General features: G+C 33.8%; 2 protein-coding genes across 3 annotated transcripts in view; one reads left to right on the forward strand and one right to left on the reverse strand.

Annotated features, from left to right (window-relative positions):
- The window catches only part of LOC122258651 (DBH-like monooxygenase protein 1), a 78,621-nt gene extending 70,633 nt beyond the window's left edge, over positions 1–7,988 (forward strand). For both annotated transcript variants that reach the window (XM_043024730.2, XM_043024729.2), the window contains exons 5-17: positions 387–557; positions 1,767–1,853; positions 2,367–2,562; positions 3,169–3,273; positions 3,579–3,742; positions 3,962–4,079; positions 4,516–4,640; positions 4,771–4,913; positions 5,293–5,319; positions 5,514–5,638; positions 5,951–6,096; positions 6,585–6,741; positions 6,979–7,988. In XM_043024730.2, the coding sequence (XP_042880664.2) occupies positions 387–557; positions 1,767–1,853; positions 2,367–2,562; positions 3,169–3,273; positions 3,579–3,742; positions 3,962–4,079; positions 4,516–4,640; positions 4,771–4,913; positions 5,293–5,319; positions 5,514–5,638; positions 5,951–6,096; positions 6,585–6,741; positions 6,979–7,160 (1,746 nt within the window). In that variant the 3' untranslated portion in view covers positions 7,161–7,988. The remainder of the gene's footprint in view (positions 1–386; positions 558–1,766; positions 1,854–2,366; positions 2,563–3,168; positions 3,274–3,578; positions 3,743–3,961; positions 4,080–4,515; positions 4,641–4,770; positions 4,914–5,292; positions 5,320–5,513; positions 5,639–5,950; positions 6,097–6,584; positions 6,742–6,978) is intronic.
- Positions 7,989–11,255: 3,267 nt separating this feature from the next.
- Positions 11,256–12,500, reverse strand: part of LOC122258652 (modulator of smoothened protein) — a 6,635-nt gene continuing 5,390 nt past the window's right edge. Inside the window, exon 5 of the mRNA XM_043024731.2 lies at positions 11,256–12,500. This exon is cut by the window's right edge and continues 1,416 nt beyond it. The gene's annotated coding sequence lies outside the window, so the exon portion shown is untranslated.

The raw sequence follows: 12,500 nt of genomic DNA on the forward strand, positions 1-12,500 counted from the left end.
AGTAAATCAAAGTAATATTTTGCGTTAAAGATAGTGACGGATTTTGTATTTTCTTTATTTGTGATGTTATATTAAATTTCTGATTTTTTTCATTGTGTGGGTGTGCGTATGTCCGTGTGCTTGTACGCTTCTATTAAATACACTCTTACCGCTATTGTAGACCCACACTAATTCGAGTTTGCGTTTTATAATACATTTGCGGATACTCACGTTACACGTATCATAATACACATACTATGATACACATGGGGAAACACACAACTCTTATGTGAATGCATATAATACGCAGTGGACAATGAGACAGTACGATCCCCCGCATTCACCCAAAGCAAGCCATTCTCAACCAACGAACTTTCCAATAACCGGCCTCAACCCAATCCTTCCAGGGCGACACCGTACGCGTAATCTGGTCCTATGACGAGCAGGATCCAACGACCCAAGATAGGATTGGAATGCACAGTCACCGCGGCACCAGGAGTCTTTACTTACGGGAACCCAAACTGGCGCAACTGAGAGCCTCTCCTGATATCCGCCACTGGGACATTTTATCACCGAGTGTAAGTCGATCGTTCCCCCCCATTTATTACCGCCATATTACTTTTTTTAGGTTTTGATGATCATGTGATGATAATAATGGTAATGGTATTGATATTTGATACTAATATTGATGCAGGTTTTGATTATATTGATAGTAATAATGATAATGGTAGTAATAGTAATGATTAGAGTGATGATAATAATGATGGTAACAATGATGATGATTGTGATAGCGATAATAATAATCATAATAACAATGATACTGATACTACTAATAATAGTAAAAACGATGACAATGATAATGCTTATATGAAAATAATGATAATGATAATTTATTGATGATATGAGAATGAAATAATGATAATAATGGTAATGGAATGATAATAATGGTAACGATAATGATGACGGTAATAATGATGATTATGATAATATTGATAATGATGGTAACAATATTGATAATGATAATAACAATATTGATAATGATAATAACAATGATTATAGTAATGATTATAATGATCTTAATTAATAATGATAATACTAGTAATGATAATGATAACAACAATGATGATGAGGATGATGATAATAATAGTGATAATATTAAGTAGTAATACTTAATAGTGATAATAATAACTATAATAATAATGACGATCACCATCATCATAATCATCATCATCATCACCACCACCATCATCATCATCATCACCACCACCACCACCACCACCACCACCATTACCACCATTATCATTATTATCATCATCATCATCATCATCATCATCACCACTACCACCACCACCATCATCATCATCACCACCATTACCACCACCATCATCATCATCATCATCATCATTACCACCACCACCATCATTATCATCATCATCACCACCATCATCATCTTCATCACCACCACCACCATCATCATCATCATCTCTATCACCACCACCATCATCATCACCATCATCATCATCACCACCATCATCTTCATCACCATCACCACCACCACCATCATCATCATCACCACCATCATCTTCATCACCATCACCACAATCACCACCATCATCTTCATCACCACCACCACCATCATCATCATCACCATCACCACCATCATCATCATCACCACCATCATCATCACCGCCATCACTATCATCATCATCCAATCATCAAACAAATATTCTTCCCATCCGCGAGGGCAAATGAGAGCAAATTTAATGAACGTATTTTGTTCCTTTCAGGTCAGCTTGCCGGATGACCTGAGAACACTCTATTGGTGTAAACTGTACAAGATACCCAATTTGAGGCAGAAGACGCATGTCATTGGGGTAGGTTGTTGATTGTGCAAGATTTGCTTTTTTTCGTCGTTTTGCTTTTTATCTTTGTTTTTTTTTATATCTGTTTCATTATATGGCTTCATCGATCTATTTGTCAACCTATCTCTCTCTCTCTCTCTCTCTCTATTTATCTATCTATCTATTTATTTATTTATCTACCTACCCACCTCTCTCTCTCTCCCTCCCTCCCTCCCTCCCTCCCTCCCTCCCTCCCTCCCCCTCCCTCCCTCCCTCCCTCCCTCTCTCCCTCCCTCCCTCCCTCCCTCCCTCCCTCCCTCCCTCCCTCCCTCCCTCCCTCCCTCCCTCCCTCTCCCTCCCTCTCTCTCTCTCTCTCTCTCTCTCTCTCTCTCTCTCTCTCTCTCTCTCTCTCTCCATCCATCCATCTATCATACACACATATACAAGATGATGCTCTCCCGCACCAAAAACCTCCTACCATCATTATCCACACTACCATCTCCAATCATTTATCGAATCCTCTTCCTCCTCCTTTCCGTCTCCCAGTACGTGCCGTTGATAGAGGAGACCAACCTGCAGCACGTCCACCACATGCTGCTGTACGAGTGCCACCTTCCCAACTCAAACAGGCACCTGGAGAAGTTCGTGGCTGCCAAGGGAGCTCAGTGCTATGACCGCAACATGCCGTTTTCTTGGTCGGCTTGCAACACTCCGATTGTTGCCTGGGCTGTCGGTTCAGAAGGTAAAGCAAGGAAGGGCTATAAAGATTGTATTGGTGTTATTGTTGTCATTGCTATTGGTATTATTGTTATTATTTATTATTATTATTATTAAAATTTTATTATTATTATTATTATTATTATTATTATTGTTATTGTTATATTATTAGTAGTGTTGTAATTATTGTTATCAGTATTTTAAGATTTCAGTTTTTACTTTTTTTGTTTTTGTTATTATAAGTTTTCTTCAATTCTCTTATTCAGACAGTAAAGTTGATATACAGTATTTATGTAATGTAGATATGTAGGAGATATCTGAGGATTTAAGTATAGAAAGTAATTTAAAGTAATCTGATACAAAAATATATAATTACATATAATATTGAAGTATGCTAACTTCAGTTTTTCAATGATACAGTCAGTTTTCCCATTTTTCTTTGGTAGATCTTAGGAAATGGAATAAACCATAGCAATACATTAAATGGTGACACAGAGGTAGATGCAACTAAAAACCATAATAAATAGGAAGAAACAGCTAGAGATACAGATCAAGAGACAAGGAAGAGACAATATGGTCCGTTCTTCAACAGACCAGAAGGTATTAACTAACTATTGTATTCTCATCACAGGTGAGATGTTTCCAGAACATGTAGGAGTCCCAATGGGAGAGGAACACGGTGGAGCTACATACTTTATGCTTGAAATCCATTATAACAATCCAAATCTAAGAAGAGGTGAGAGAGGGGTTCAGAGTCTCTTGTATTTGCATATCTTTTGGTTATTCCTTATCTGATGATTATTAAAAGGATGATTGGTATAATGTTGTCTTGATATTTTTATTTTTCTTGATACATATATTTACTGTTATATGATAGAAACTGTAATTGTTTTTTTAAGAGGTCTAACCCATCCACAACTCTTATTGTACTTCTTCAGTCTCCTATTAACTAACAAAACAACTTATCAGCTTCATTTTAATTTATTTTATGTTATGAAGTAATTTACAATGCTGTATCACAATCTCTTTTTTTAATTGCAGGTGTAGTGGACTCATCGGGTGTGAGAATAATGTACACAGAGAAACTGCGACAACACGATGCAGGAATCTTGACATTAGGACATACTGTATCTCCCACACACATAATCCCTCCAGGACAAAAGTGGAATACTGTAGCCCTTTGTACGGCTGATTGTACAGATGAGGTGATTATTAGAGTTATTATAAGGATATTTTGCATGATTAATTTTTTTTTTATGTTTGTGTGTGTATTTGTGTATGTGTGTGTGTATTTGTGTATGTGTGTGTGTGTATGTGTGTGCGTGTGCGTGTGCCTGTGTGTGCATGCGCATGTGTGCAGTTGCTAGTGCATATGTGCTTTTATGGAGGTCTTTTTATGATGTTCCTGTAACTCTTACCTACAGACTCTGCCAAGAAGTGGGATCAACGTGTTTCAAGGCTTCTTACACGCTCATCTCCTAGGATCTTCCATATCCGTCACTCAGATACGCAAAGGAAGGGAATTACCAAATGTATTTAAAGGTAAGTTTTATGCATTTTACATTTTCTTTATTTCCCTTTTCTTTTACTTAGTTTTACAGCATTTTTTACCTCTTTTTTCATCTTTGTCCTTTGTTATTTTTACAGATATATTACCTGTCTTAAATAATTTGACAAAAAAAAGAGAGATAGACAGAACTTAAAATATTTATTTGTAATATTAATGAGAAAAAAAAGAAAAATGATTGGCAGTACTTATATTTGAAAATTTATTTCAGAGAAAAAAAAAATGCAACAGTACCAAAATAGAGAAAAGGGTATTCATCCACTTTTTGAAGTCTATGTTACCTGTTTTTCTTTTCTGTCAGTTCTTCCTTATTCCAAATAGAGTAATGTTTCTTCTTTCAAAAAAAAGTAGGAAGAAAAAGGAGGAGGAGAAGTTTTTTTTTCTAATTATTTGCTTTTTCCATGCATACAGACATGTCCTACGATTTCAACTACCAGCAAGCTCGAGTGCTGAAGGAAGAAATGAAAATCATGCCAGGAGATTCCTTAATAGTCAAGTGTGGCTATGACTCTACCAAGAGAAAAATGCCAACATTTGTAAGTAGTGCCCCCCCCCCCCCCAACCTAACACACATTGCAAATTACATAGTAAACCACTCCCATCTGATAATCTCAATTTTAATCTGCATCATCACCATTATCATCATTAAACCTTCTCTATTTCAAGGGTGGATTTAGCACTGAGGACGAGATGTGTCTGGCTTTCCTGACCTATTACCCAAGGGCGAATCTCTCAGGCTGCTACTCGCGACCCGACATGGCTCTCGTCTTTGATACATTTGGCATTCAGGATCTCTTCGATAATGATATGTGAGTGGAACTGATTTCAATAATTTTGTCTGCTTTGATACTGGAGTTCATATTTATGGAAATGTTATGGTTATTGATTATGTTGTATAGCAGAAATGCGATGATGTGTTTATTTAATTACCATATTTTATGTTTATTCAATCTTTTATTATTTAAATGAAAGTCCTGGAATAGTGATTGATTATGGTGCATGAATGGAAATATATTTGTAGTGTGGATATTTCTTTTATTTTTTCTTCTATTTTATTCTAATGCAGACATTACACATAGAAAAAGCCAGTTGATTAAAACCAATGATTAGTCTTATAGTTATATATATTTTTCAATGTATCCTTACAATAGATTACAGCTATTACATATAATCTTTATTTTTTTTCAGGAATATATTCAATGACCAGAGTTTCAGGTGAATATGAAATTAATTATTTTTTTGTAAAAGATTGCAGTATTGCTTTTGATTCTTCATGCAACCTTTTTATCTGAGCTTGAAACAGTAAATTGCTTTGATGTAATGTATACAGTAAGTCACTTATAAATTAAATATTTGAAAAAAAAAAAAAGCATGAAGAGAAATTCCTTACCCACTTCCTTACCCTCCAGTGAAGAATACATCAACGAAGAGCTTGAAAACACATCCTTAGCCAGAATGAAGGACAGAGTAAACAAGCCTTCAGACATCCACCTTGGAAATATCTACCGTTACATCATTGCGAAAGCACCTCAACGTAAGAAAAGATCTTTGAGAGTTTTGGCATCATCAAGAATAGGCATAAATACTTTACAAATCTTGCTTTTCAGTTTCAATATTTTGTGAAGTTGTAGATACAAGTTTTCTAAATTGAGGAATTATTACTCAGATAAAATAAAAAATGGAAATTAATATAAGAAAGATTATCTTCACTGAATCCCAAGTAATGTATGCATACCTGTAAACATATATGGAATATTTCTTTTTTTTCATCACAAGTACTATTTTTCTCAATGAGAATATCTCATTTTGTCAGTCGCAAAAAGCTAATATGATTATTCACCCGCAGGCTACTTCAATACATCTTTTTACGAAATCCTGCACGATAAAACTACATGGCAAGATGCACACATGATCTCCACCTTGCAGGAAATGATTGTGTATGGGCAGCATGAGCCTTCATGTGAAAATCATGGCAGGATTCTTGTAGATGGGGTAAGTTGAGAGAACTTTGATTGTGTGCTTTTTTTTTTTTTGGTACTGTGTATTTAGTACTTAGGGATTGGGGAGTGTGACTAAGCTTGGGATTTTAGATGATCCTCAGTCATGGAAAGTTCAAATAATGTGGTTGGGAAATGCTGACCAAGTGAAGGCTTTTAAACTGGTATTTGATTTGTAGAGTAAATTAACCCACCCTGGACGGGTGGTACAGTACTGTACCGCTCATTCAAAAGCCCAGTGGCCGGGCGGCACAGTGTTGTGCCAGCCATTCAATTGATTTAGGCCTAATAATTCGAACGCCCCGGCATTGTGACATTCAAGGCTAGAATTCCCCCGTCGTGGATGGGTTAATATAGGCATGACGGGGGAAGTTTGTGTTTATTACTTATTATTGATTGTTGTGAATTTTTTATAATGTGTATTAGTAACATGTATATTAATATGATATTGAAGGAGGTTAAAAAACATTTTTGTCTTTTCAGTTACCAAAGAAAGTCAAATATCCAAACTTCATAGCACTCCAGAGGGAAGAACAGCAGTGTACTCTAGCAGAAAAAGATACCGAGGTGTATAAGATTGAAACTAATATAGCAGTACCATCAATACCAAACAAGAAGACAAAGATTCAAGAGAACCAAGGTACATTTTTTTACCCTTCCTGATTAGTGTTGAAGGCCATACTACTTTTTTTGTTTTTTGTTTTCTGAGAATTATTAAAACAAGGACCTTTATCACATCATTATGCCAATATTGTGTCAAATAATTATTACAGTTTTGTTTATTATGAACTAAACCTGTACAATCTCAAAGAATCTTACCATTATTTTTCCCCTTAATTATACTAGTGCTGTAAATATTATCCAATTTGGCACACAGGAGAACCTGCGAATCCAACAACTAGTCCAGTGAAACCTGCAGCAACCGTCCCATGGCGTCCCCAGAAGGAGAATGAAGTCGAGAAAGATTCTCTCACACAGAAAGGAGGGGTTCCTTCTGTAGACCAGAATTCCTACCTCCTCTATGCCATTGTCGTATTCCTTTTGATACATGGAGCATAAAGTTATACCCATATGACTTTACTTAACTTCACTACTGTGTAGGTTGTATATATATTGCTTAGTGTCTGACTCCATATTTTGAATGTGGTTATGAATGCGAGTGCCTTTTTTTTCAGAAAGTATTTATGAGAGAAAGCTGAGTGGGTCTTTTATGGAATGATTTTTGTCTCCAGGAGTCAGTAGACAAAAGTTTGAGATTTTATACTTGCACTGATAAACTATATGTATATTTAGATATGCTTTTTACCATCACATTTTGGATACTTATATCAGCAATATTGTGATACTAGAATAGAATTTTGCCAGGTGAGGTTTTTGGTGAGATATATTTATGTAATGCATTTTTAAATATTATTTCCTTTTGCTCTCATATTCTCGCTATAGATGTGCAGTGGCTCTGCAGATATGTCTATACATATGTGTATCTACTACTGAATTTAGTCAATCAAAAATCTATTGAAGACAATACAAAATTGGTATAAGAGAAAAAAAGAATATTATAAAAGCTTCTGTCCTCATTTTCCGTAGTTTATATGGGAGACTGAATTTTTGCCAATGAATAGATATTTTATTTTATTACAATATAGTTAATCTATATGTATATATAGCAAATTACAAATAAGGTTTAAAATGAAAATATTTCTTTGGTTATTACTTCATAGCCTCAACAAGGGAAAATATTTATCATCAAGTTTAAATAATTTTTGTTTCATTCTTTTAATTTTTGTTTATCTGACTTTATACAGAAACCTGATGTAAAAGCCTGTATGTACTTTTCTCTAGAAGTTCAATTAAAAAAAATAAAAGACTGGAAAAACTGAAAGCAAATTCCTCTTTCATTCACCTGTAATTATTTGACACAGCATAATACCTTTAACCCATTGGTACCCAACGACACCTATACATTTCATGGTAGAATGCACACAACTGTTAGGTACCATGTAAAAACTTTCATGAGATTTGAATGTGTGTTTCTGATAAAGTAATTTACTGAACAACTTAATTATTAGTGTTATTAGTTATTTTGTAGTCATACCCATATTTTTTATTATCATTATCACCATCTTGCCATGGCATATATATTTTTGGCAAGAGATTTGAACATCAGTGTTTTCTGATTAGTTCTATAATTATAATCATGGCTTTTATTATTATTTTCAAGATGATGAGTTATTATTGACTAAATTAGTAGACTGGTGTGTTTATGCTTAACTTTCTTTTTTTTTTTTTTTTTTTTTTTTTTTATAGCTTAGTACTGATATCCTTACTATACATCAAGTTATAAAGATGATCAATTTTTTACCGATATATTTATTTTAAAAGTGTCATTGGTAATTTTAACGTTTTATGGCACTTATTTTCCAGATCCCACCCTGAACTACTATGTCCTTGATTATGTGACTTGGCACAAAAAGTATAGGTGTATAGAAATAATATAAAGCGTAATTTTTGTTTTCATCCATTAATAAACCTTCCTTTCCATAGAATCTAATCTACATGATAGGAAAATTTGGAGTATATACTACAATATCAGTCAATTAAAACCTTCAAGCTGATGAAATAAAAACTATATACTTCACAGTAGGTGTAAACCCTCAAATCAGGTATTACACATTCAAGCCAATGGCCTAACCATAATGTTCAGAGTGACAATATTGCTGTTGAGATGCTCCTACAAACTCTTCCATGTCAGTGGACCATCCACTTTAGAAACATACCCGGTGTCATTAACCCATTGCAAACAGGAATAGGATTGGCCTGACCACTCCCCAGAATGGGCATTATTGCCACCTGTACGGTACCCAATTTCGGTTTAATTTCAGTGCGAGGAAACTTCAGGAGACCTTTTGCACTCTCTTCCACTCATTCGTTATAATACTAGAGCCATATTTATGTTTGTCTTTTTTTTGCATTCTACCGTATTGTGAGACTTATAAGTGCTATATGACAGTCTTTATCAATGTTGCAATAGTCTAAAATTGTAAAATCAGCATATAATGTTCTTTATACTCGGTGTGATAAAAGTATTGCAGTTTTATGGAAGGACATAAACATATATGAAAGAAACAACCATCTGCAAATGTGCTTACATGAAGAGTTGGGGTAGAGGAAGTAAACCTGTGTTTAGGACTGTGAATGCCACAGCAAAAGCAGCCAAACTAGCCAACGGGCACATTGTAGACAATGGACATGGTCTGGGTCATCTTCCTCTTCTCACTCTGCCTGCATATGCAACATTGCCAGTAATTTTGAGCAGGATGTTGGCATCTATCTGTGCATCTTCTCTCTCTGAAGATAGTGCTTGCTAATGACAGTGAATGGGTGCCATTCATCCTGCTGGTGCAGGAGTGGTGCAATCTATGTCTGGGATTCTAGATCAAATATATTTTGCTGAACATAACTGCAATTATAGTAATTATAATTGAAATAATCATCATAAGTCACAAAAAAGTTATTACCTATAATACAACAAAGAAACACAGCAATCTACTTCTCTGCCAATGTCAAAAATGCTGCGACACTATTGTCATATATATCATGATGGCTGCTATCAAGCCAAAAATCATGCGTTGTGTATGTCACGACAACCAAAAGTGCAAATACAATCAGAAATTAGTGTGTAATGATGTATTTTGTCCAAATATGTTTGTTCATGTAGCAAACTACATTTTCCCAATCAGATAATTCAAGCCAAAAACCAAGACATTTTCTGAACCATTATCATAAAACAAGGTTAGTTACTGAGACCTTTATACTGCAATAACTACTGATAACATAAGCTGATAAGACGTTAATATATTGGCTGTATAGATGAGGTCAATTTACCCATTGGAAATTAATTATATAACCAATATAAATATACCAATGCACTGTATATCCTAAACAGAGCTCCTTACTAAGAGCTTTTGCATTTCAAGCTTCTATAATTTATTCCTCTTTTTTCTACACCAGATCTCTAGATAATCATTTTATTCCACTTCAAACAAAAGCAATAAAAAATAAAATATAAACAGATATGCAATTTTGGAATGTGTGCTGTGCAATTTCCACATTTAAAAGGGATATTAAAAATTATTGTACTTATTTTATTCATTATTATATATATGATTTTAAATATATGTATATATATGTATATGTATATGTATATATATATATATATATATATATATATATATATATATATATATATATATATATATATATATATATATATTCATTTATTTTTAATTAAACACAAATACATCATTCTGTGATATTCAGTAGTACAAGATTACAATTACTGAAATATTAACCACATACATAAAATCAAAAAAGAAAATATGTACCACCATATTTCTTTTGTCTGCATAACATTGGAAAACATAAATACAAAAAGTAGCATATTCAAACTCACTAGTGTTTCCCAACATTTTCACCAGAAAGGTCTGTCTATTGTACAAACCAGTTTCATTTTTCACTTTCATCTCTCATTTGAAAGAAATATATGAGTGAACTAATTATAAACTGGGAGTTTATTTTCAACTGCCTTACTGCAAGTAAATAGCAGACCCCAGGAATTTAGGGCCAGTGTTCATAAAAGGTCATATACTCTTGATATTTCTCAGACAATAAAAGTCTTTGACTTAGTAATTTTAACTATACCTATTCACAAAAATTATTTTGACTCCCACATTTTTACAATTCATCCAAAGTTTAAGACAGGTGTGGTGGTGTTTCACACACATAAGGTCTGTCTTTAAACTGCCCTTATGAGATCTGTACAATAATAATGGAGATGATAAGGATCTTGGTGGATGGCAATAGCTGAGACTGAATATAAATATATATATATGCATTGTATTAGGACAATTTTAACAATTCTAATCTCCGCAACAACTGGTAATATTGCAGACAGGTACCCTCAAACCTTACCTATCCATGTAGTAGGGAAATTTCTAACAATTTACACATCAAAATGAATAGAAAATAAATTCAGAAGAAATATAACTCTTAATTTTCAACTAATGATAAGTTAGTTTAATTGGTACCACTCTTCTCCAGTCTGATATGTGTTGAAGATAACCTTGTGAGAGTAATGATAAGGAAAACTTTGGGGCCCTTCTTCTTTTATTGTTCAATCATAATTGCAACATTCTTTTTGAAAAATGCAAATGGTATCACTTGCCTACATAGGTGATAACAAATGTGCAATACACTCATAAGTGCATTCATTGCAATAGTCAAATAAAAATCATAAGACAATCATTGAGTCAAAGACTGTTTTTAGGAATTTTCCTTATATTTGTTAAGCAAAATTCTATGACCATAGATAAATATCATCTTAGCATCCCTAACTGGGAACCACTGTATTAACTCTTGTGACATGGGCCACATATTTAGATGTTTGGCCTGGACAGGGCATCTTAAGATGCGTTTTCAATCATTTTCTAGACTTATGGTATGATATATGAATCTATGTATGACATTTCAGCAAAGTGATACTTATCAGCATTTGGTGTGTTGCATCAGTTACACAACTGAAGGAATAACTAGCTTGCATTTTGAACATAAAAATACATTGCAAAAGTGATCCACCTTACAAATAAAGGAGTGTGCATTAACATGAGAAAATAATGTATATATACACATGAAGTTCACAAGAAGCAGAAAGGCCTGGCATACATAGAAACACACACTCACTTAAAATTTAAAATTTTGATAAAGAGAGAAAGAGAAAAAAACATCATGAAAACCAATCTCTGAGAAAGTGGAATGGAAATATGAACTTAAAAGTCTAGCAAAGTATCACAAATTTCTCCTATTTGTGCTTAATCATTGTACGTATCAAAAAGCTTGTTCAATAATAAAAATAATAATAAATATTCACAGGTACTTGGCATGTAAAGAATATTTACAAAGAACAAAAGAATTACAAATGGTAAACACTGTAATCTGATCAACAAACAATATTGTCTTTGTAGAAAAAGAACCAACTTTAAGTATTATATATATATATATGTATGTATATATTGTAATGAGTAGTTACAAAATCTCATGTCTATGTCACAATTTTACATAAAGTCTTTACGTGCTACATTGAACTGGAGTTGCTTTACAGTGCAATAATGACAACACTGACCACAAAACTGAACAGTGCTGGAGTGAGAAGATTAGTGAGATAATACTATCCTACAAATGTGTTGTAATATCATTTCATCCTCCCCCCCATCCTCTAAAATAATGGTAACAATCTCTTCAGAACTATACTTTGGCACCATCTGCCCTTCAATTAAATACCATGATGAAACATGGCCAACAGCCGGTATTTTTACCTATTTTTCTCCACATGTTCCTGCTGAG

Source organism: Penaeus japonicus, unplaced genomic scaffold (genome assembly GCF_977035675.1).
Source record: "Penaeus japonicus unplaced genomic scaffold, GWHDUDI00000001_assembly GWHDUDI00000003, whole genome shotgun sequence".
NCBI classification, from domain to species: domain Eukaryota; kingdom Metazoa; phylum Arthropoda; class Malacostraca; order Decapoda; family Penaeidae; genus Penaeus; species Penaeus japonicus.